General features: G+C 41.7%; 4 protein-coding genes across 4 annotated transcripts in view; 1 reads left to right on the plus strand and 3 right to left on the minus strand.

Annotated features, from left to right (window-relative positions):
- LOC111181249 (translation machinery-associated protein 16-like) overlaps positions 1 to 1,690 on the plus strand; it is a 2,431-nt gene extending 741 nt beyond the window's left edge. The window contains 1 exon segment of the mRNA XM_089903471.1: positions 1 to 1,690. Within this exon segment, the coding sequence (XP_089759597.1) occupies positions 1 to 481 (481 nt within the window). The 3' untranslated portion in view covers positions 482 to 1,690.
- Positions 1 to 9,100, minus strand: part of LOC111181084 (zinc finger protein 350-like) — an 18,322-nt gene extending 9,222 nt beyond the window's left edge. Inside the window, exon 1 of the mRNA XM_022586143.3 lies at positions 6,765 to 9,100. Coding sequence (XP_022441851.2) covers positions 6,765 to 6,779 — 15 coding nt within the window. The 5' untranslated portion in view covers positions 6,780 to 9,100. The remainder of the gene's footprint in view (positions 1 to 6,764) is intronic.
- A 103-nt stretch (positions 9,101 to 9,203) lies between these two features.
- LOC111181086 (zinc finger protein 350-like) lies at positions 9,204 to 23,253 on the minus strand. Its single transcript, XM_030761316.2, has 6 exons — positions 23,140 to 23,253; positions 22,432 to 22,558; positions 22,066 to 22,158; positions 13,702 to 19,883; positions 12,126 to 12,732; positions 9,204 to 10,254 (listed from the first exon to the last, which is right to left on the minus strand). The coding sequence occupies exons 1-4, from the start codon at positions 23,152 to 23,154 to the stop codon at positions 18,547 to 18,549; spliced, it is 1,572 nt and encodes a 523-aa protein (XP_030617176.1). The 5' UTR covers positions 23,155 to 23,253; the 3' UTR covers positions 9,204 to 10,254; positions 12,126 to 12,732; positions 13,702 to 18,546.
- Positions 23,254 to 24,354: 1,101 nt separating this feature from the next.
- Positions 24,355 to 25,541, minus strand: part of LOC111181083 (zinc finger protein 350) — a 30,499-nt gene continuing 29,312 nt past the window's right edge. The window contains exon 5 of the mRNA XM_089902155.1: positions 24,355 to 24,465. The gene's annotated coding sequence lies outside the window, so the exon portion shown is untranslated. The remainder of the gene's footprint in view (positions 24,466 to 25,541) is intronic.

Here is a 25,541-nt window from a genome sequence, read left to right on the forward strand (position 1 = left end):
TTCTCCCGAGGCGGTCATCAAGCAGACCACGGAGCGAAAGCGGCAGCAGTACGGGGGCTGCGGCCTTGAGATTCCAGACATTTTATTTTATTTTATTATTTATTTATTTATTTGCGGTACGAGGGCCTCTCACTATTGTGGCCTCTTCCGTTGCGGAGCACAGGCTCCGGACGCGCAGGCTCCGCGGCATGTGGGATCCTCCCGGACCGGGGCACGAACCCGTGTCCCCTGCATCGGCAGGCGGACTCTCAACCACTGTGCCACTAGGGAAGCCCGAGATTCCAGGCATTTTAAATGCAGGGAATGGGATTTTGATCTGAAGAAATTGCCAAACATTACAATGAGAAAAATCTGTGCTAATGATGCAGTGCCTAAGAAGTGTAAGAAGAAAACTGTGACAGCTGTAGACAGAGATTTAGGAGAATTGGACCTGAAAGCTGAATCAACGGACACAGACGAGGAACTAACTGCAGTGGCCTAATTGTCTTTACTTGAGTTGAAAATAAATAATTTGAGAACTTCAAGTTACACTTGAATTGATTATGGTAAATAACTGTCTCTACACAAGAATTTGCTGTTTAGCTTATTCTCTTATATGATGAGAATTCCATTTTCAGTTTCAAAAACAGTGTTATGATTTTTACTTAAAAATGAATGTTGCTTTTTGTTTACATTAAGTTGTTAGACTAGGTAGAAATGCTCTCCAAAATCCATTTAATCTGAATTTCTGGGGCTGGGAGAGCAGTATGAATGGGGACAAAAAATGTTGTAATTTTTTTCCTCATGCTTACTTAGAATCACCTAATCTCACATTTTGGGGAATGGGCAGCAGCTGTTTGCTAGAAGGTTACTGTGGTACTTCTTGAGCAGTGACAATGGCAAAATTGCCTTTTAGTAATATGTTTTACTATTCTTCCTCTTACACATTAAAACTATTTTCTTTCCTTACAAAATAGGGAAAATATGATAGGAATTTATATACATTTATGGGTTGTACATTGCTGTTATTTATTAACTTTGAGCCAGAGTTAGTTAAATGGTTAAAAAAAAACAGTATTCTTGTTTTGTTGATCTCCTGCACTTAACCTATTATCTTGATAAAGGGGATAAATGATTTCAGGTTAGCTCTTTTGGTTTGTATATTATTTTTTGCTTTCTCATTGTGAAATGTGATAGGTTTTATTTGTGGAAACAGAACTAAAGATTAGAAAACTAGTTATTTCAATTGTCTTAGTTTTTCTTCTAAGAGATAGGTTAAATTGACATATCATATAACAGTATTTCCAGTATCATGAAAAACATGGATGTGGTTGAATGTTCTTCACAGAACTTGTTAAATGCAAGTATCTTCTGGTCTGTTTTCTAAAGAATGTAATGCAAGAGCATTTGAGTATTTTAAAGGAAAAAAAAAAGCTGTATGAGGTAACTAGGTTATCAACTAAGTCTTGTTAACAGTTTTTTTACTTCAGAAAATTAAAAGTAAAACTTATTTCTATGAAAAAAAAGAATGTTATACTTATTAGTATATCTTAATATTATATATGCATTTCTCCTATTGTTTCTAATAAGCTTGTAGTGATTCTCAGATTTTTCCAAGTATGCAGCCAAATTACCTATATGGAAAATTTTAAATCCTCTTCTCCAAATTTATATCTCTTTTATCTCTTTTCTTGACTAATATTTCCAAAGAGTGTGGTGTCACTGGACATCCTTGTCTTGTTCCAACTTTAGATGTCATATCAAAGACAGATACGGGACTTCCCTGGTTAAGAATCTGCCTGCCAATGCAGGGGACACAGGTATGAGCCCTGGTTGGGGAAGGTCTCATATGCTGCAGAGCAACTAAGCCCACAAGCCACAACTACTGAACCCCGCACACCTAGAGCCCATGTTCCACAACAAGAGAAGCCACCGCAATAAGAAGCCCGTGCACCACAACAAAGAGTAGTTCCCACTTGCTGCAACTAGAGAAAGCCCTCATGCAGCAACAAAGACCCAATGCAGCCAAAATTAATTAATTAATTAATTAATTTTTAAAAAACCAAAGAGGCATATGAAAATTTGTGAGAATGTTTCAGACTGTCACACTGACCAGGTGCCTACTGTATTTAATGGTCAGGGACCAAGGGGGCTATATATCCTGTAAAGCATATGACAGTCCTACACAGGAAGAATTGTCAAGCTCAAAATGTTAATAGTACCCAAAGCCTCCCTCTCATTGAAAAACATAGGTATAGTAAATTATACTGTATCCCAGAATAAAACTGAAAAATATTTAAAGGAATAAAAGTCTATCACTCAACAATGAAAAATTTATAATGCCTGGTACTCAATCAAAATTACCAGATATGCAAAGACAGAAAATATGACTCATACAAAGAGAAAAGATCATCAACAGAAACAAAACCAGAAATGACATACATAATAAAATTAGTAGATAAGGATAGTAAAATACATATTATACATACATATGTTTAAAAAGGTGGAGGAAAGCATGAACGTGATATGGAGTAATATGGAAGATATCAAATTGACCCAATTCCAACTCTAGAAATGTCTGAGATGAACAATATACTCGTTGGATGTGATCAATAGCAGACTAGACACTGCAGAAGAAAAGATTAGTGAACTTGAAGATACAGGAATAGAAACTATTGATCATGAAACAGAAAAAAGACCTAAAGAGAAACATTTTAAAACAGCCAGAGAGGGGCTCCCCTCGTGGCACAGTGGTTGAGAGTCTGCCTGCCAATGCAGGGGACATGGGTTCGTGCCCTGGTCTGGGAGGATCCCGCATACCGCGGAGCGGCTGGGCCCATGAGCCATGGCCACTGAGCCTGTGCGTCCGGAGCCTGTGCTCCGCAACAGGAGAGGCCACAGCAGTGAAAGGCCCGCGTACCGCAAAAAAAGAAGGCAAAATGAAACCTTCTTCAGGTATGCAAAAGCTAAAGCAAGTCAGCAGCGGCATACATGTACTAGCAAAAATGTTAAAGGATGTCCTTCAGATAGAAATCTCGATCTACCCAAATGAACGAAGGGCTGCAGAAATGAAAAACCTATGAGTAATATAAAATCTTATTTTTTTATATACCTTTAGAAGATAACTGATTGTTTAAAGCAATGATAATAATGTATTGTGGGATTTCTAAAATACAAAGAAGTAAAATATAGGACAACAATAGCACAAAGGCTGGTAGAGAAGAAATGGAAGCACACTCTTTTAAGGTTCTTATACCATGAATGAAGTGGTATAATATTACTTGAAGATAGACTGTGATAGATCAATATGTAGATATGAGTAGTTTACTACTCACACGAACTAGCATACTAACAATACCAACTAGAAAATGTCTTGCAAAAAACAGATAAAGATTAATATCCCTGAAACCTATTTTTTTTTTTTAGAGATCAGAGAAAACAAAATCAGCACAAAGGATTTGATTAGGCAATTCACAGAATACAAACAGTTAATAAATACATTAAAATATGTTCACAGTCACTGATAATAATGCAAGTAAAAATAATAGTAAAACTAATTCTGATAGCACCTTTTTTTTTTTTTTTTTTTTTTTTTGCGGTCCGCGGGCCTCTCACTGTTGTGGCCTCTCCCGTTGTGGAGCACAGGCTCCGGACACACAGGCTCAGCGGCCATGGCTCACGGGCCCAGCCGCTCTGTGGCATGTGGGATCTTCCCGGACCAGGGCACGAACCCGTGTCCCCTGTAAGCGCAAGCGGACTCTCAACCACTGCGCCACCAGGGAAGCCCTGATAGCACTTATTAAATAACAGGCAATGTTCTAAGATATGTCCTACATATCTATATACATATATACATAGATCAGTGGTTCTCAACTGGCCAACAATTATTTTACAACAGCAGACATATGACATTTTAGGTTATCACAACTTGGGGGTGGGAGGGTGCTACTGACATCCAGTGGGTACTGACCAGGGAAACTGCTAAATATTCTATAATCCTGTGGTATCCCCTCAACAAACAATTTGTTGTTCTGCCAAAAAAGTCAATAGTGCTGAGGTTGAAAAACTCTGATATATATTAACCTATTTAATCTTCAGAATAATCCTTTTATGTAAATTCTATTACAATTCCCATTTTTCAGATGAAGAAAGGACTGCAGAGAGGTTAAATAAACAGAATAAGATCAAGCAGGTAATTACAGACCAAGGCAAGATATGAATGAATGAATCTGACCACAGAATTTGTGCTCTTAAACTAAACACTAGGGCTTCACGTGGTGGCGCAGTCATTAAGAATCTGCCCGCCAGTGCAGGGGACACAGGTTCAAGCCCTGGTCCAGGAAGATCCCACATTGCCATGAAGCAGTTAAGCCCATGCACCACAACTACTGAGCCTGTGCTCTAGAGCCCACAAGTCACAACTACTGAGCCCACGTGCCACAACTAGTGAAGCCCATGCGCCTAGAGCCCGTGCTCCGCAATGAGAAGCCACCGCAATGAGAAGCACACGAACCACAACGAAGAGTAGCCCCCGCTCGCCGCAACCAGAGAAAAGCCCACGTGCAGCAATGAAGACCCAACACAGCCAGAAACAATAAATAAATAAAATAAAATAACAAAATAAAATTAATTAATTAAAAAAAAACTAAACACTAGGCTCTACAACCTTCAAAAAATTATATAGCTTTTATATTTCAGATTTGTAAGATTTAAAAACGGATACAATATTAAATAATAGCAAGAATGTGGGAAAAATAGAGACTTTCATAAACTCTGAGAGGAAGTGCTGAAGACTTTAAAAAAGGGCAATTTAAAAAAAAAAAAAAAAAAAGGGCAATTTTGTAGCAACCATGAAAAATTTAAGTCCAGGTACCATTTGACTCATAGATTTCCCTTTTAGAAATCTAACCTAAAAAAAATTTCACACATATTCAGAGTGTGTATTGTGAAGAAATTTTATGGCTAAAATGTACTTTTAGGGACTTCCCTGGCAATCCAGTGGTTAAGACTCCATGCTTCCACTGCAGGGAATGAAGATCCCACATACTGCACGGCGGGCCAAAAAAAAAAAAGTACCTTTATATAAACAGAGTACATAAATTAAGGCATATACATGCTAGGAAATATCATGCAAACCTAAATGCAATGAAATAGATACATAAATACTTGAATGGAACGTTCTCCAGGACAGGTTGCTATAGGAATAAAGCAAGTAATGTGTTTATTATGATCTCAGTAATGCAAAAATATTTTCACAAAAAAATATGTGTATATGCACCTAAGTGTACATAATGTATGTATATCTACGTGCATATAAGTGTTAATAAAAACAGAATTATTTCTCTCCTAAGTGATGAGTAGAGAAGGGTTTGACAGGGCCACTTTCTTTTTTTGCTCTATTTATTTCCATATTGTTTCTGTATATTTCAGAAACAAATGATTTGTATATGACTCATTTGATAACAACAAAAGATGATAAAAGTGGAAGGTAGCAGGTTGGATGGTGGCCTCCTAAAAGATATGTCCACTTCCTAATCCCCAACCTGTAAATTTTACCTTGTCTGGATAAAGGGTCTTTGCAGATATAGTAATTAAGGATCTTAAAATGAGAAGATAGTCCCAGATAGTCTGGGTGGGCCCTAAACCCAATGACAAGTGTTTTTATAAGAGACAGACAGAAGGAGACAGACAAACAGAAGAGGGGGAGGTAACGTGAAGACAGAGACAGAGATTGGAACGATAAGGCCACAAGCCACAGAATGCAGACAGCCTCCAAAAGCTGGACGAGGCAAGGGACAGGAGGTCTGGAGGGAGCACAGCCTCACTGACAACCTGATTTCAGACTTCTGGGCTCCAGAACTGTGAGGACATACACTTCTGTCGTTCTAGCCTCCTACTTTGTGGTAATGTATTATGGCACCCACAGGAAACTAATACAAGGAGGTAGATAAAAACTGACAATGAATAATTCGGGAAGAATACTACATTTCTAAGGCTGGGATGCAGTGACAAAGACAACATCATGGATCCCTACATCCCAAGTCTTTAGCAGAGAATGTGATTTTAAACTCTGCTGGTAGGTCTGTACCCAGAATCCAATTCAGCAAAAATGGCTTGAGAGACCATTTAAACCATCCATTTGTCTAGATAAATCTAGATTTTTATATCTGAAGAAAGCCAGAATACCAGAAGGGTATTGAAGGAACCCTATAAGAAACAACCACAGGTGTACAACTGTGTAAAAATTCACTTTACTATATGTATGTTATGCCCCCATAAGAAAGTGTAAAAACACACACACACAGGAAACAGAGAAATGGGAACCTCTTCTTGCATATACCAGAAGGCTGCCATTGAGGCCACTGCGCCCTGCAGGAAAAGTCATCAAGAAATTTATTAAAACTTCAGTACCAGGAAATACTTACTTTTCTGAGGAAATGATCTACTTTCTCTGTACAAAAACACGAATCATGTAATGTTTTGTGTTTCCCTTGCTGGCACTGGCTACCAAAATTATTGGAGATAATCTGGTGGCTCAACATAAATAACCCCTCAGGTCTTACAGTTTTTTATTAATATTCTGACTTCAAAATTCTGAGCAGAATCTCTGACCTGCATTCCCACCATTCCTAGTTTACCATGACATCAACATTATGGTTGATATTTATTTGTCTTCAGATTCAGGCTCTTATCAATGTGTCATTTTCCAATTAATCAAGTCAATTTTTATAAGCCTCTACAAATACAACAGAAAAGGAGGGAATATATAAATATGTAAAACTCACCTGGACCTTGGTCATTTTCTTCTGTTCTTAGAAAATGACTGGAACTGGGATTCTTCTTTTTTTACTTTTCTAGATTGTCACTCAAATTCTGGTCATAGTTCTCACATCTCAAATTAATGGCATCCCCAGAAGTGATGCTTTCCTGGTTCTGGAACTTCCTTCTCCTTACTTCACTTGATTCTAAGGACTCAAAAGAAAATTCGCTTTAATTTGTGCATTCCCCTCAGCCATACACCTTGTCGGTTGGGATTTGATATTAGAGGACGCCTATATTAGTTTTTTTTTAATAAATTTATTTATTTATTGCGGTGGCATCCTGCAGTAAAGGTGCTGCAGTAGGCAGAATCATGGCCCTCACAAAGATATCTACGTTCTAATCCCTGGAAGCTGTGAATATGTTACATCACAAGGCAAAGGGGAATTGAGGCTGCTAATGAAATTACAGTTGCTAATCAGATGACCTAAAAATAGATTTCCTGGATTATTCAGGTAGGCCCAATGTAATCACAAGGATCCTTATACATGGAAGAAAGCAGAAGAGACCAGAGAGAGATGTGATGTGACAAGAACTCTACACACCATTGTTGGCTTTGGAGATGGGGGGAAAGGGAAACAGGAGCCAAGGAGTGTGGGCAGCTCTAGAAGCTGGAAAACACAAACAGATTCTCCCCCTAGAGCCTCTAGAAAATAACACACTCCTGCTGAGACCTTGATTTTAGCCCCGTAAGATCCATGTTGAACTTCTAACCTATAGAACTGTAAGGTAATAGACTTGTGTTGTTTAAGCCACTAATTTAGGTTACTTTATCACAGAACTAACAGAAAACTAATATGGGGGTTTCCCTGGTGGCGCAGTGGTTAAGAATCCGCCTGCCAACACAGGGGACATGGGTTCAAGCCCTGGTCTGGAAAGATCCCACATGCCGCGGAGCAACGAAGCCCATGCGCCACAACTACTGAGCCTGTGCTCTACAGCCCATGAGCTACAACTACTGAGCCCACATGACTAGAGCCTGTGCTTCGCAACAAGAAGAGCCACCACAATGAGAAGCTCGCGCACCGCAACGAAGAGTAGCCCTCACTCACCGCAACTAGAGAAAGCCCGCGCGCAGCAACAAAGACCCATCACAGCCAAAAATAAATAAATAAATTTATATATATATATATATATATATAATATAGGCATCCACTAACATCAAATCCCAATACTTAAGAGTTTTCTTTTGTTTAAAAAACCACAACATAGGGCTTCCCTGGTGGCGCAGTGATTGAGAGCCCACCTGCCGATGCAGGGGACACGGGTTCGTGTCCCGGTCCGGGAAGATCCCACATGCCGCGGAGTGGCTAGGCCCGTGAGCCATGGCCCCTGAGCCTGTGCTCTGCAACGGGAGACGCCACAACAGTGAGAGGCCCACGTACCACAAAAAAAATAAAATAAAATAAAAAATTTTTTAAAATAAAAATAAAACCCCACAACATCTAGACCTCAAGGCAGAGCAAACATTATGAAGAGTAATGTGTTAAGCAAATCCTAAGCACTTTCTTATTTAATCCTCACCACCAATCTAGAAGTATCAAATCACTAGAACGAAGGAAGTCACGGCTTAAAACCTAGAGATAAGTATCTTGTCCAGAGTCACATACTTTCTAAGAGGCAGGGCTAGAATTCAAGCCCAGGCCTTTTCTCTCCAAAGCTCATCACCTTAACCATTGTACCTTCTTAACCAGAAAACCTCTTTGTTTAGTTCTCTGTAGAACTGCCTGCAAAGTTTACTACTTTTCAGACAGTTTCATATCACACCAGAAGGTAGCACATAACCACAATGCATAAACTGGACTTCTGAAACAGCTCTTAGAACACTCAATGCATACACACAGACAGCAACCTTCTTCCACAAACAGAGAAATGGAAAAGGAGCAAGTTCCAATACTCACTCCAAAGCAGCAAATCAGAGAGACAAGGAGTCAGAAAGGCTCACATTATAAGGTCATTGATTCAGTGGGATTACTGTGAATTTTTGTTTCCAATCCTTCTGGCCACAAATTTTTCTAAGATAATTTCCCGGTAGCTATTCTAAACCCCCAAACCCACCGACACCGCCCTGCCCCTACTGCAACTGTTCTTTGACCTCTGAGTACATGCAGTCCCCATCGGTCTCCAGCCTAGAATCAGTTTAGGCACCAGGACTAGAGATCTGCACAAGAGAAAGGGTATAAAACTATAGGACTATCTAGGACTATAAAACTATAGCTATAAAACTTCATGGGGGAGGAGAACATGAATGCAACATCTTGGCCACATCCCAATTTCATGACTCCTTGTCCATGAGCCCTCATGTCCCTGCTGATGATTTCTTGGCATTGCACCCATTCACTTTATGGAATCACTTGTGTTGCCCTAGAAGGGCCACCTGCCTTTCCAGAAATACACCTATGTGTAAATATAAAAAAAATAAAGCTTTACAGAGCAAAGTAGGCCATAGAAAGAAATTTTCGTAAGTTTCACAAGTCAATATCAAAGAGGCTTATTCCTTGACCACAATGCAACACAACTAGAAATCAACAGTAACGAGAAATTCAACACATTAATCAAAATGGAAACAAAATGTAAGGCCAAATGGCCCGAGGCAGGGGAACACAATCAGATTCACAGGTTGCATCAGACCGAAATTCTCCGGACTACCCAGTTCCAGAAAGTGCCCTGGAGACATTCCGGACCACCTAGTTCCAGGAACTGACCTGGGGACTTTGAACCCAGCCCAGCCTTCCCGCCTTTCGAGGGGCGGGACTAGCGGTCCCCCAGGATACCCGAAAAGACCACCAAATAAGGAATACCCTGCGCCCTCCCAGATTCACCACACCCCTTTCCCTTCTTCCCCTATAAAATCTTGCCCAACCCTCGCCCGGGTGCGACTTCTCTGGCCCCTTTCTCTCGGACCAGTGAACCACGCCCGGGAGCACTCCCTAATAAAGCTCACTTGAAGCTTTCCTCTGTTTCGCGGTGCCGTTTGTTAAGATCCGACCTTACACAAAACCCTGCACATCCAGGAAAAAAACCCAAGAAAAACCTTCAAACTAAAAAGGCAATATAAATGAACACCCTGAATTATTCAGTAGGAAATGGCAACAAATCCTGTGGGTGGGTGAGAGAACCTGGATAAGCATAGAATCATAACATGTTGCAGTAAAGTATAGATACATGTCAAGCCTGTCCAAATTAATGTACACGTACATTTAATGGGACTCTAGTAACCTCGTCACTGGTTCACCCACCTGATGTGACACTACTGCAGCCATTAAGAAAATCTGTAATCCTTTTATACTATGGAAGTGTTTATAATTAGAAATGAAGTGATAAAACCAAATTATATCTGTTATACAGGTCATTCCAAATGCAAAGGTAACAAAAAAATATGAAACATACACAATGGTTTGCACTGGAGATCAGCGTTTCAGGTAACAGAGATGTTTTCACTTGTGTAGCATGAACCTGAAAGGAAATATCCAAGAAAACTGTGGAGTAAAGTTGGAGGCAAGAATAATAAAACGTATCTTTTATAACACATCACTAGATCATATCTAACTACATTTTTGGTTGGGAAGACAATGACAAGAGTGTTTATGTGGCAAGACAAAAGAGTTGTTTTTTTTTTTTTTTTTTTGCGGTACGCAGGCCTCTCACTGTTGTGGCCTCTCCCGTTGCGGAGCACAGGCTCTAGACGCACAGGTTCAGCGGCCATGGCTCACGGGCCCAGCCGCTCTGCAGCATGTGGGATCTTCCCGGACCAGGACACGAACCTGCGTCCCCTGCATCGGCAGGCGTACTCTCAACCACCGCGCCACCAGGGAAGCCCGACAAGAGAGTTTTTAATTAGCGCCTTGATGAAGGCATGGACTTGAAGAAGCGAACTGGATTTGGATCAGCTGAATGAATCTATCATCAAGTCTGTGCCCCGGAATCGCCATCTGAACCTCAACCTACCTACTCTCCAGGGACCCTGGGTCTCCAAAGCGCCAGCCTCATGCCCCTCCACATACACTAGCCTCCCCCACAAAACAACAACAACAAAAAATGACTCCAAGTTAAATCCGAAATCTGAACCAGAAACCCCCATTCATTAGCACCCGTCCCCCATCCCAGGCTTCTCCACGTCTGAGCCCCACAGTGAATCGCAGACCTGCATGAGACATCGAATTCACTGATCTACACCTACCACTCCAGGTCTTAATCACTGAGCTTCACGAGCAGAAGTTGCTACCAAACCAAACTTGGGTTGGCTCACCCGCTGAGCGGCAAAGCCAATTTACTGACACCGCGTTGGTGTGAAGGAAAGTCCAGCGTTTACTACAGGGCCCAGCAAGGAGACTCAACTCCCTGATGGCTTTCAGGGAAGGGTTTTTTTTTTTTGCGGTACGCGGGCCTCTCACTGTTGCGGCCTCTCCCGCTGTGGAGCGCAGGCTCAGCAGCCATGGCTCACGGGCCCAGCCACACCGCGGCATGTGGGATCTTCCTAGACCAGGGCACGAACTCGTGTCCCCTCCATCGGCAGGCGGACTCTCAACCACTGCGTCACCAGGGAAGCCCTCAGGGGAGGGTTTTTAAAGGCAACATCTGTGGTGAAGGATGCAGGTGAGGGATGACTTTCTTCCGATTGGTTGTTGGTGAGGTAACAGAGTGTTTCAGGAACCTTAATCAACTTTCTGGTTCCAACCAGTCTGAGGTCTACATGCTTATGCTCAGCAAGTAGTCACCATCCTCCACCCTGGAAGGTGTCTTAGTTTCTGCAGAACAACTTAAAGGTATGCATCAGATCGTTATGCACATCCTTTGAGGAGGAACTAGGACTCTGTGAACTATTGTTTCTTGTCTGCTTTTTCCTGTTTCTATATTCCCTCACTTCCCTAATTAGTCTGATCTTTGGAACTCAGGGATACCCCAAGAGACCAAAGCCTTTTTCTACAAGCTAGAAATGGGGTGACACAGAAGGGCTTTTGTACCCAAGAGGTACTTCAGGGTCCTGCTCAGTTTCAATCTCCCCCTTTCTTTGATACTCCTCAATCCTGAGGGGAACAAGGGTGAGACAAAAAAAGAATAAAGTTTGGGATAGAGAGGTTAAATATAAAGTCAGCGGGGGAACTCAAATTTTAGGAGGGCTGGGTTTCAAAATACCCACATCGACAAAAACCCTCAGTCAGAGCCTCGGTCGTTTCTCTCTTCATACATTTAATAACACTGACCGCCAAAGGGCCTATTACTGAAGCGAAGCCTCCCCAGTGACTGAACCTAAAGACACCCCCAGAAGGCCTTTCACTGGCCTCACAGGCCCCTCACTCCGGACCCACGTGCAGACCCCGACCCACCTGCTGCTGAGATTCTCAAGGTTCCCGCCAGCTGCCAAAGACTGAATTCACTTCCAAAATGATCCCCACTCCTCCGCTGTCGCGCCCAAATCCCCTCGCTGGCTGTCGCTAGGGACGCCTCCGGCCCTGCCCGACCTCAGAGCCTTCCGGCGTGTTGGAGTTCGGGCCCCACAACCAGCTCTATGACGTAACGTGGCCACGCCCATCTCAGCGATCGGGGAGGAAACGGTCATGATGGAGGCTACGGCTCAGAGAGGGAAGAATTGAAATCACTTTTGGACACCTCCTTCCCTTTCCCTCCTCGTTGTCGGTCAGAAGCACTAGGCTGAATAATTTTTGAGAGGCTGGGTCCTATCCAAGGCCGTGGCGGCGCGAGCTGGATTCTATTTTGTCTTTTGGGCAAAACGAGAGAGATGGCGGCGCCCGTGAGCCACGACGGAGGAGCACCAAGGGGGCGGCCATCTTACAGGAAGTGCAGTCCGTTCGGCAGAGACCCGAGGAGCTAGTGTTAGGAGGAAACTTGGGACTGTCAACGAAGTTTGTAGGAGTTGAGACACGTTGTAAAGGCGGCGGTCAGGTCATGGACAAAACACGGAAACTTCGAGCGCTGGTGAAATTTGGGAAACAGTTAAAGCGGGGATGGGAATGAGTACGGCTGGTCTGAGACCTGTTGAAGGGGCGGGGCCGATGCTGAGAGCGGGGCTCTGTGAACACCGATGCCCATAGGGGCCTGGGAATGTGGCTGCCTCTGGTAGGGAAGGGTGAGGGGTGAGGCTTCACATGTATGCAAATGTTTCCTTAAAAAACGAAGGGCATTTCAGAGTAATTAAATGGTGAGCTGTGCTGTTATATTGTTTGGCATCATTCCCAAATAAAATAAACACACTTAAGAAATATTAGGCACTATTTTATGCAGGCAAAGGAGTAGTAGAGGATATTATCTATATATTCTTTCTAGAGGGCAATTTATTAGAATTATCTATATAATTTAAATTTTTCATTCTCGTTGATGTAGAAATTCCAATGCTAAGAATCTTTGTTAAAAACTTTATATTAACCACGGAAATTTTGGTAAATTTTTTAAAAACTAGGAATAACTTGAATGTACAATCAGCAGGTGAATAGTTTGGTAAATTAAACACATTCCTTCAACAGAACGGTTTATAGCCATTAAAAAGCCAATTATAGAATTACCAGTATTTTTTAAGTGACTTCAAAAGGATGAACAGTATTTATAATATGATCCTCACATGGCAAACATTAATAAATATATGCATTTCAAATTTTTGAATGGATTAAGTAAAACTTACAATTTCGATTATATTTGGGGTTTGGGCTTGGAGATGGACTCTTCACTAAGTACCCACTAAACTCAAAAGATTTTATTAACACAGCATCAAAACATACTGCCTGCTCCAGTCTCACAGTTCCTCAAACTACACAACTCTAAAATGGAAGTCCTTCTCCCTTCCAGACTGAATTTTCCCTTATTCTGTTTCTCATCTAGCAGTCACTATTACACAATAAATTAAGAATAGAGATGTTAAAAAAAAAAAAAAAAGAATAGAGATGTTACCTGGATTGTAGGTTACTGGAGGTTGCTGTGAAAAGGTCAGAGGACGAAGCCAAAACAAAACTTATATGTCGTTGTCACACTGGCCACCAATTCCTGTTATGCTGTCACGGAAATAACTTCTGAATCACTCCCTGTACTCGCCCTCATTGCTTTAGTCCATTTATCTGAATTACTACTGAATTTGCCACCGCACTGGTCCCTTCTAAGAAGGTGTCTCTCCAGCCACCTCCTTTTTTTCCGTACCACACCATGTTTATTACCATACCCTCCATGAAGCTCTGAATTAGTATACTGATTACAGACTAAAGCAAGATCTCAAGAGAATTCTTTTAAGACTGTATACAAGCAAACATCAAACGGATTCTCCATTATCATCTTCCATTACACCCTGCCTTCCACTTCCCAATGCCCTGTGGTCTCATATGCTACCAGGAATTTGCAAATACTTTCCCTCCATTGAAGTCTTTGGCACACAGGAAGCAATGAGAGAATATTAGTTACTATGGCTGTTCTTTCATGAGTCATCTTAGATGTCACTTCTTCGGATAGCATTCTTGGACACCTTCCAGGTCAGTCTCAAAAACAATAATACAGTTATTATTAAATATAAAATTGCAGCTGTATCGTGGTGCTAACGATAGGAAGTATAAAAAGGCATCGAATAGAGAAAACATGTCTATACAAGGGATGACTGAAGATCATTTATCTTTCTAGACCATCATAATATGCTAATTTGACTGCCCTCCAAAATGTACTATGAGTTCCTCAGACAGAAACTCTGTAATATTTTTGTATCCACAGTGCTCAGAACAAAAAGTTGAACAGAAGTTTTCAATAACGGACTATTAAATGAATAACTGAATTTGGCTTGCAAGATACAGTATTCTCTTCGTCAAGGTTCTATGCTGCTCAGTGAAAATTACAGCAAAGGTGCAAGAGAATGTATATATGTGCTGCTTTTTGAAAAGAAAAGGGACAAAAAGTAGTATCTACTTGCTTGTACTGCCAAAAACACACACACACACACTGGAGGGAGACACAATAAAACTTACCTGTGGGAGCTAGAAGGTCAAGGGAAAACAAACTGAGAACAGGGTAAAAGTGAGACTCATAAATGCACCTTTTTATATAGTTTTAAGTTTTGAACCACATGACTCTGTGACCTATTCAAACAATTTCAATCCAATCTTGATGGGGAATACACATCTAAATCCAGGAAAAATAAAACTGCAAGTCTATAAAGGGCTTATAAGGAGAGGAACATAGTTCCATGGAGGGCCAGAAATTGGGGAACCTGGCCAAGTGAGGGAAAGCTTCACTGAAGAAGTGATTGTTGAAGATGATGAAGAATGAAGGAGGGACCCAGAAGATAAGAGGAAAGAAAGGAAAGTCCTCCCTCACTAGGACTAATGATAATACTGTTATTCATTGCATTTGGCAGGCACTATTTTAACTACATTTACTTCTCACAATAAACCTACCCAGGCAGATATTAAAGATAAACTGAGGTGAGTTGAGTAACTTGCTCAGAGGAACACAGCTCACGGCTGGCACGGCAGGATTCAAATCAGGCAGTATGGGACTTCCCTGGTGGTGCAGTGGTTAAGAATCCGCCTGCCAATGCAGGGAACACAGGTTCAAGTCCTGGGCCGGGAAGATCCCACATGCCACGGAGCAATGAAGCCCGTGCACCACAACTACTGAGCCTGTGCTCTAGAGCCTGGAGCCACAACTACTGAGCCCGCATGCCTGAAGCCTGTGCCCTGCAACAAGAGAAGCCACCGCAGTGAGAAGCTCGCACACTGCAACAAAGAGTAGCCCCCAATCACCGCAACTAGAGGAAGCCCGGGCACAGCAACAAAGACCCAATGCAGTCAAAAATAAATAAATGAATTTATTTTTAAAAAATCAGGCAGTATGACTTCATTGCCCACTCCTAACCACTGTTTGAGGTGAAGGATGATCTTTATTGAAATCATAAGGATCCTGGGTGTGGAAGCAGGCTTAGGCATGCACTGGGCCTCCTTTACCTGGGGATGCCAAGTTCTGAAAGGTAAGCTCAGCACGTGGCCCTCAGAGCTCAGGGCAGCCCAGCCAGCCCGTCCCAGGCCCCAACTGATCAGTTCCAGGAGTGAGCCCGCCTGACCATGCCTTGGCTGGAAGTGGAGAGTCACAGGACAGGAAGTGGAGGGGAGCTGAGGGTCAGGTTGCTGGAGCCCTCGTGACTGATTCTTTGCTGGAGACTCTCTGTCCTGAATCCATCCCATTATAATGTGAGGGTGGTGATGGGGACCATAGCCCAGGATTTAGGACAAATATGTTCAAAATTAGGTGTGCATCAGGCCTTGTTAAAAATGCGGAGTCCGGGACTCCAGCCCCAGAGGTTCTGGTTTAGGAGGTGTGGGGTGTGACTCAGGAATTGCATTAAGTTTCTCAGAGAATCTGAGGCAGGAAGTTTGTCATAGACAATTATTACAAACAGTCCTGGAATGTTCTCTGGTTACAAATATTCTGAAGGGTGAGTCCCCTCAGTACTTCGGTTTTGGCTCAAATTATATCCAGAAAAGCCTTTCATTGGGGAGGGGGAAATCTCCCTCATTACTACCTACAGCTTACTATAAATTACTATCTATTATTAGACTTCATTTCTCCTCATAGGATTTATCACTTCCTGACATTTTGTAATCTCACCATCTCTCTCCTTTACTAGATTATATGGTCCACCATAAAGGCTGTTCCTTTGCCTGTTTTGCTCACTGATGTTTTCTCACTGTGTAAAACAGTGATTTGTACAGTGATGGTGCTTTAAAACGTTTCTGGAGGAGTAAATTACCCAGACCCAGGATTTTGGTTGAATTCTGAGTGGGCCAGAGCACGGCAAATTTCCATGTCTTTTATGAGTAGGACTGTTTTGTAATTGGGATCTTATATCCTCATGGGATCATGGGAGAGAAATCTGGATAAAGGAGAAAGCAAAGGCCCCACTTTGAGGACAGCCGGAAGGAATAAGTGAGATAGAAGACACCTGTCTCAATTCAGCAGGTCACAGAGGAGCCAGGATCTTTAAATGGCAACTCTTCACAGGTGTTAGACCTGTGGACAAATCTCAGGATTCATTTCCAAGACATTCCAAGAAGATCTCACCTCTTCCCACTCCCTATACACTCCACCATTCTTAAAGACTAAGCCTCTCATTTTGCATTTGTTCTATTTATTCTAGGAATCATTTTCCTTTTCTGCTTTGTCCCTTTATAATCAGTTAAGTCTCTCTAACCTCAAAGTTTGGGGTGTCAATTTTGGTCTTTAGAACTGTCTTTCCCTTGAGTGACAGAATACATTTTGATTAGCCCATTAGTTTATTCATTCACTTTCCAAATCTAGAGCTGATAAGAATTATTTTTCCCCCCTCTGTGCTGGGAAACCGAAAATCATGGAAACCAGCACCCTCCAATATAACTTTCTGGTACAATGGAAGTGACGGTAGAGCATCTTCCTATTGTCTCACCACTTTGCTGTCTGTGCTGTTCAATTCTATTGCCACGAGTCACATGACTGTTGAGCACTTGAAATGTGACTAGTGTAACTGAAGAACTGATTTTTCATCTTACTGGTTTTCAATTTTTTTAAACATTAAAATTTAAAGAAAGCCACTAAAATTAAGGAATTTGTAATTTCCTCGTGGAGATAACAAATAGGCATAAAAAAAATAACTTATTTGGGGAATTCCCTGGTGATCCAGTGGTTAGGACTCCACACTTTCACTGCTGAGGGCCCTGGTTCAATCCCTGTTCAGGGAACTAAGATCCCACAAGCCGTGTGACGTGGCCAAATAAATACATAAATAAAAATAAAAAATAACTTACTTGAAACAACGAGGTCCTACTGTATAGCACAGGGGACTATACTCATTATTCTGTGATAAACCATAATGAAAAAAATATGAAAAAGAATATATATATACATACATATAACTGAGTCACTTTGCTGTACAGCAGAAATTAACATTGTACATCAACTATACTTCAATAAAATAAATTAAAAAAAACTTACTTGTGTTCTATGGTGCTTAAATACCATTATTAACTCCTTCCCCAACCCCCAAATGATATGCTCCTTCAACAACAAATTGTCATATTCCCTTGAGCCAATTACTCCAGGTCCATTTCACTTACTATGGATACTTACATCCTCTCATTAAATTAGCTTGAGTGTAGAGATGCCACTTAAAGATAATCCGACTACCTCAATGGTCTCTCTAGGGGACCATGAGCTTTCTCTATTCTGATCACCACAATATCCTCAGCTTTTGGAACAGAACCATATACCAAGGACGTATTTGACAAATACTCTGTGAAAGACCAAACTGACTCAGTCTAAGGCTGTTGTTTCATTAGTCCCTCTGCATAATATAACCTTCTGAAAGTTTAAGGAAGACATCCCAGTTTCAGATTCATTGTTCACCTTGGCCTGGGGAAACTGAATTGATATATACACGCCCCATATCCCACGAATCCAATATTAGCCCTCCTGTGATTTTTCCTCCATAGCAACCTTCCAGAAACAAATTATATGTTTAAAAAATTCACCTCCTTATTTCCTCCACTTAGTTGAACACAGGATTCCTTCATTTATTTAACTGACACAACAGAGAAACTGACGTTTGTGTGTTCGGGTTAACATCAGATTATGCCTCTGTATCAAGGCATATACGTAACTGGATGAGTAGGTCACATGCTCCCAGTCTCAGCATTTATACAGTTTCTCTCAGTGTATACTTTTCAGCCACCATATGAACTAGAAATTTTCACTCAACCCTTTTCCTCAGAGAATGCCTTAATTTTTTCTCTACTGGTTTTCTGTGACATAAAATAAAATATAATTGACCACTGAAGGCACAACCACATTCACTGCATTCATAAGGGTTCTCTCCTGTGCCAACCCTCTGCTTTCTCCTGCGGGTGCACATCTGGCCACAGGCTGTCCCACTATGACTACATTCCTGTTTGCTAGGAGCCCACTGATGTTGACTGATGTCTGAGGGACCACAGAAGGTACTTGCATTGTCACTGTATTCAGGTTTTTCTCTTGGAGGACAACACTGCTCTGTGAGGACCTGTGACCCTCTGAGGGAGGATTTTCCACCTTGACTGAGTGAGTTTTCTGATGTTTATTAAGGACTGACTTCCCTCTGAATGATTTCCCACATTCACTACATCTATAGGGTTTCTCCCCTGTATGGATTCTCTGATGGATAACGAGCTGCGGCTTCTCGATAAAGCCTTTCCCACAATCGCTGCATTCAAAGGGTTTCTCTCCTGTGTGAGTCCTTTGGTGTTTAATGAGACCTGTCTTCTGGGAAAGGGTTTTTCCACATTCCCCGCACACAAAGGGAGTCGTTCCTGTGTGAAATCTCTGGTGTGCTGTGAGGCACGTCTTTTGGCTGAAGCCTTTTCCACATTCATTGCATATATATGGTTTCTCGCCTGTGTGAATCCGTTGATGCACCATAAGATTTCCCTTCTGGATGAAGCCCTTTCCGCATTCACTGCATATAAATGGTTTCTCCCCGGTATGGGTTTTCTGATGGACACTGAGCCCTGATTTCTTGAGGAAGGCTTTGCCACATTCAGTGCATTCATAAGGTTTCTCTCCTGTATGCGTTCTCTGATGTTCAGTGAGCTTGAACTTTCTGAAGAAGGCTTTCCCACATAGATTACATCGATGGGGCTTCTCTCCTGTATGAAGATTCTGGTGATCAGTGAGCCAAGACTTTTTGATGAAAGCTTTCCCACATTCACCACATACATGAGATTTCTTTATTTTTTGAGTCTTCTGATGCTTGATGAATTGGGACTTAGTGCTGATGAGTTTTTGGCTTTTGGGGAATTTAATTTCAGTATGAAACTGTTCATTGTCAGCATGGAGACAGGATCTGACTTCTCCAGTAAACTCAGCAGGGCTCTTTATTTCATAGCTCCTGCTCTTGGAAAGTAAAGTTAAATTTGATTTCATACTTTTTCCGTGTAAGTCAAACATACCATGATTTTGCCTGAACAGAAAATGAGCTCTGCTCCGATGAACAGAATATTCCAGTGGGTTCTGTTCATGCCATTGTTCTAGTCTCTTCTCCATGCTCTCATTTTGTAAGTGCTCCAGCAGGTGATTATCAACTTTCCAGACTTCTAGGAAAGAGAAGAAGAATGAATTCCTCCATCTTTCAGATTTGGAATAAAGGTATTTTTAAAAATACTTTGATGTGAGGTGTCTTTTTAGTGATGACCCTATGGTATGAATGTTAATAAAACTCCATGTTTAATGTTCTTTATACATTGGAAAAAAACAGTCATAATGAATAAATACAGATTTGGTTACTTTCTAAATACTGTAAGATACGAGCAATTTCCTGTGAGCAGGAGACCACAGGTTGCAGGGCCACCTCATCCAAACTGGGGAGGGATGGACTCATTCATTCCACAGATTCTTACTGATCACCTCTGTGTATCAGGAATGGTGCTAGTGTTGGAGATTCGCAAACATACTCCTTGTGTTCAAGGAGCCTATACTGTAGGTGGGTAAAACCACTTTACAGGGCAGAGATAGACACAAGGAAAACAGCTGCAGGTTGGAAAACCTGGCGGGAAGGAACGATGGAGAGGAAGAGAGGTGGAGGAAACCAGGGCTCATTCTGGAGGAAGACAGGCCTCCCCAAGGATCCATTGTTCTGGTCTGCATGAGGGGAATGAAGAATATGACGCAGCAGAAAAAGAAAAAACTAGAAGACAAAAAAAAAAAAAAAAAAGAAAAGAAAATGATGCAGTAGAGAACTCCAAGCACATTTAACTTACAAGGTGCACCTCAGAGAGATCCATTATGCAACTTAATTCCATCATGGCACTTTTCACCCCCTAGACATATTATTTATTTTAAATTTTTATTAAATTGATGTCTCGTCCTCTTAGAATGAAAGCTCTTGGTCTATTTGTTTTTTCAACTGCTGTTACCTTCCAGCTTACACTAGACTATCAAAAAAATAATTCACAGAGGAATGAATCAAGGAAGCAATCACATGTATGGAACAGATTGGGAGGTTTAGGAAAGAAGATGGAAATCTCCGTGTGAACAAGATGATATGTCATGGTGATCACTAAAAGAAGAATTTTTGTGTCATGTGACAGGTAACATGGTTACCTAGGACTTTTTTTTTTGGCTGTGCCACATGGCACATGGGATCTTAGCTCCCCGAACAGGGATTGAACCCACGCGCCCTGCAGTGGAAACGTGGGGTCTTAACCAGTGGGCTGCCAGGGAAGTCCCTACCTGGGACTTAATGTTTTCAGAAGATGAGGGGAAAGAAATGAAAGCTTTCAGGAAGTGAATACAATGGTAAGGTCTACAGTGAACGAGAAGAAAGTTCAAAATCAGTAAATACACAAAGGAATTAATTCGAAGTAGCCAAGAGTTATGGTCTGGTTGAGGCTGGAACTGAGAATGTAGGATGTTAAAATAACTTTCCTAGTTAAAAATTCATCATGAACAGCAGACCCCTTAACAGAAAAGAGCTCTGCAGGTGGGGGACATTTGAGGTAATGCCTGAATGGCCAGGATGGAGGATGCACAGGAGTAAGGCAAAACCTAAACTTCTGGGTTTCCTGGGAGGGAAGATGATCTTAGGTCCTTGCAGTTACTGGGAACTCAGGAGAGCTGCCATCAAGATAAGTTATATAGAAGCCAAGTCTGTGGTGGAGCACACTGGGGAGAGATCAATTTGGGAGTCTTCTCCAGTGACCCTAAGGAGCTTAGCTTATTACGATGAAGAAAACTTTGAAGGTTAAAAGATCATCAGAGAAAATGGAAAACAAAACCTTTGGAGAACCTCAGAGCGGGAATAAGGCACAGTGAAGACCAGTCTACCTTGGGGCCCGGCATCCAAGATGGGGTGGATGTGACAAAGGAAATCAACATTACTCGTGGAGCAGAAAGGCGCAGTAGTCAGAAGACAGTGAGGAATTCAAAGTTTTCTCTTTGGAGAGAGGCCTTGGAAGGTGGAATTTCATAGAAAACGAGGTAGAAGTGTACGAAGAAGAAGGAAAAGATATGAGAATCCAGGGAAAAGAAAACTATGTAAACAAAAATCAAGATGGGGGTAAAATAAAGAAGAAACAGATCCCAGAAAAGATAAGAGTCTTCCCTAAGAAGGGATATATTTTTCTCTAAACTCCTACAAAGAAAAAGAGGTCTGACATCGGGAGAGAGATGCATGGAGGCACTGCTTACCCAGCGTCCAACCCCCTCACAGCTGTGACTCTTTTCTGATCAATTACAGTGTGATTTCCACGCCTGTCACCTTGCTGGTCTCTCACTCACCTGAATGGGTTCGACAGTGGATTTCATCTTCCATCGTCCATGGTTCTCCTTGATCCAACTTGGAGAGTATGTCTGGTTTGCTGGCTTGAAAACCTATTCGTGGGAAATGACAGCAGATTTAGACCCAGTGAACTGGGCTTGGGATCTGTGAAGACAGCAGAGTGTTACATTTGAGGACAAAACAATGTTACAACCTACAAGGTAAAGGCTTTTCTCTCAGAAGGGAGAATATACCCACGTATCTGGGTAAGGGGCTAAGAATCTATTGCTTCAGAGCATCACAGACACTCCAGAGCTTTCAGAAGCTGAGAAAGGAAAGGCCACTGATTGGGGACCCTCTAAGGGACCCAGGGGAGCCATCCTCACCTACAGATAGCAGGTTACTATAGTTCTCCAGCATCACGTCCCGGTACAGGTCCTTCTGAGGAGGGGCCAGGAACTGCCACTCCTCCCACGTGAAGGCCACGGCCACATCGTCAAATGTCAGGGTTTCCTGGAATAACAGTGGTGTTTAATGAAGTGATGTCCTTTTGATGATATGGAAGAAATGTTAAAGTTTTTCTGCTCATTTCCACTTTATAGGCTGCATCGAGATATCTAGCAGGGTTTTTATTTTAATAAACTATTGAAGAAGCAAATGTCTAATAAAATATTGTCTAATTGTGTAGTCAGCCACCCATCCATTTATCCAATTAGAAGTTTCTATAATGTGTAGAAGTTAAATCTTCTTGTTAAGCTAGAAACGCCACGTTCTCATATATATATATATATATATATATATATATATATATATATATGAAAAGAAAGGGAAAAGAAAACTCTGCAAACAAAAACTAGATGGGGTAAAATAAAGAGGAAACAGATCCCAGAAAAGAAAAGTCTTCCCTAAGAAGGGATATATTTTTCTCTAAACTCCTACAAAGAAAAAGAGGTCTGACATATATATATATATATATGAATGACAGACAAAAGATACACATATTTATACTTTACAGAATAATGGAAGTGATTTTTTACAGGCCTCTACAAATCCATCAGGGAACAAAGGAAAGAATAAAACAGAACAAAAGTCACCTGGGCCTTGATCATTTTCTTCTGTTTTCTGAAAACAGCTGGCAACAGGGAGGTTCTGTCGCTGTGTCTTCTGGATCTGCTCTAAATTCTGTTCTGTCTTCAATCAAGTGTGTCCCAAGAAATGCCGATACCAAGTTGTGTAACTTCTTCCTCCTTCTACTGATTCTTTTGCTCCTGGAGAGTCAGGACCTGTGGGTTGAGGAGAAAATTCAAACTGAGGGTACATTTCTTCTGGGCTCAGGTGCTAACGCTGCTCCTGGGCACTCACCTTAGCCCAATGCCCACAGCATTGCTGAGTGTCCCCAGAAGATTGTTGCCCCAGAAGACTTTATTCCTCTGACCAAAAAGCCTAAGCTTCTGACTGTGGTGGGGGTATTCCTTTATTCCATGAAGTTGAAGTGCCGTGACTGTCAAAGGAGATGAGGGAAACAAGATCCATCCCAGCAGCAGCCCTCAGGAGCAGGAGAATCTCAGGCAGCTCAATTATACAAAACAGACCATATGGGAGGAGAGGCGCTGGGCACTGTTTTCCTTTAAACTGTGTGCGCTCAGGAACCTCTTCAAACGTTTTTATACACCCTGTGAGTACACACACTTCAGTTTAAAAACCAATGTACTGGGCAAACCAGAAACAATGTCTTGTAAGCAATAATGGTAATATCTTAGGAGGTTTTAAATACATAAAAAACTAAAATACAAAATAACAGTACATAAATTAGAAGGTGGTAAATGAAGTTGAGGTGCTCTAAGACTACTGTATTGTCAGAGGAAAGTGCAGAAGTACTAATTAACGTAAGAATTTGACAAAGAATAATTACATGTGATGTGTAATCTCTAGTGTCATAATGAACATTAATAATTTTCTTAAAGTACGTAATTTGCAGTGCTATCAGAAGAGGGAAATGTAACAACAAGAAACTCATCCAGAAGAAGGTACGATTCTGACACCAATTTGAATATGTGTGTTTTTTGAACACACCACCAAGCAATGCTACAACACTGGCTGGGTGTCCTACAGTTCATCTCAATTCGGTCGCTATGTACCTGGAGATAATATCATATCTCACCGGTTGAAGGCTCAGTCCTATGAGACTGGCTTCTACCTCCTACTTCATGTGCAAACACAAGTCCACGTTGTCACGTGTGCTTCTAAGCAACCAGCCACAGATGGCAGGTTCCAATGACCCCCCTCCTTGGGTTGATTAATTTGCTAGAGCAGGGAATTCCCTGGTGGTCCAGTGGTTAGGACTCCGTGCTTCCACTGCAGGGGGCATGGATTTGATCCCTGGTCGGGGAACTAAGATCCCACATGCCGCGCAGCATGACCTAAAAAACAAACAAAAAAAACGAAACACAAAACAAAAACCAAAAATTTTCCAGAACGGTTCACAGAACTCAGAGAAACATTTTAGTTATTATATTTACTTATTATAAAAGGATGTAACTCAGGAACAGCCAGATGGAAGAGGTGCCTAGGGCAGGGTATGTGTGTAAGGGCAAGGAGTGACCCCTATAGGAGCGTCACTCTCCCTGCATCTCCACATGTTTACCAAGCCAGAAGCAATTTCACTGAGAATACATCTAAGAAATACATCCCTCCCAAAATATGGGCATATTTGAACCAGCAGACATGCTCAGTAATTTCCATAGCACCATTACTCATAATAAACCAAAATGCAAACAACACAAGTTTAATAAATACTAGGAAAAACCAAATATTCAAACAATGGAATGCTGTGGAAAAACTACAGTCTTTGTACAGCTTTCAAGCTAAGAATGACTTTTTTGTTTTTAAAGGACGTAAAACAAAAATAAAGAAGTATATGTGAGAGAACTGTGGCTTACAAATCCTAAAATATTTACTGTGTGGATATTTATATATTTGTCTGACCCTTGTTACAGAGGGAAAAAAAAAGTACACCTATGTGCAAAAACGTGAATAATTCTCAGAAATACTGAGCCTGACATAAAAAATGCATGATGTGGAGAAAACTCTAATTTGAAAAGATACATGCACCCCAATGTTCATAGCAGCACTATTTACAATAGCCAAGACGTGGATGCAACCCAAGTGTCCATCAATAGATGGATGGAGGGCTTCCCTGGTGGCACAGTGGTTGAGAGTCTGCCTGCCGATGCAGGGGACACGGGTTCGTGCCCCGGTCCGGGAAGATCCCACATGCCGTGGAGCGGCTGGGCCCATGAGCCATGGCTGCTGAGCCTGCACGTCCAGAGCCTGTGCTCTGCAACGGGAGAGGCCACAACAGTGAGAGGCCCATGTACTGCAAAAAAAACCAAAAAAAGATGAATGGATAAAGAAGATGTGGTATGTATACATACAATGGAATATTACTCAGCCATAAAAAAGAAGGAAATAACACCATCTGCAGCAACATGGATGG

Source organism: Delphinapterus leucas, chromosome 20, assembly GCF_059928025.1.
Source record: "Delphinapterus leucas isolate spDelLeu-1000000601 "Yukka" chromosome 20, BTC_Dleu_Yukka2, whole genome shotgun sequence".
NCBI classification, from domain to species: Eukaryota; Metazoa; Chordata; class Mammalia; order Artiodactyla; family Monodontidae; genus Delphinapterus; species Delphinapterus leucas.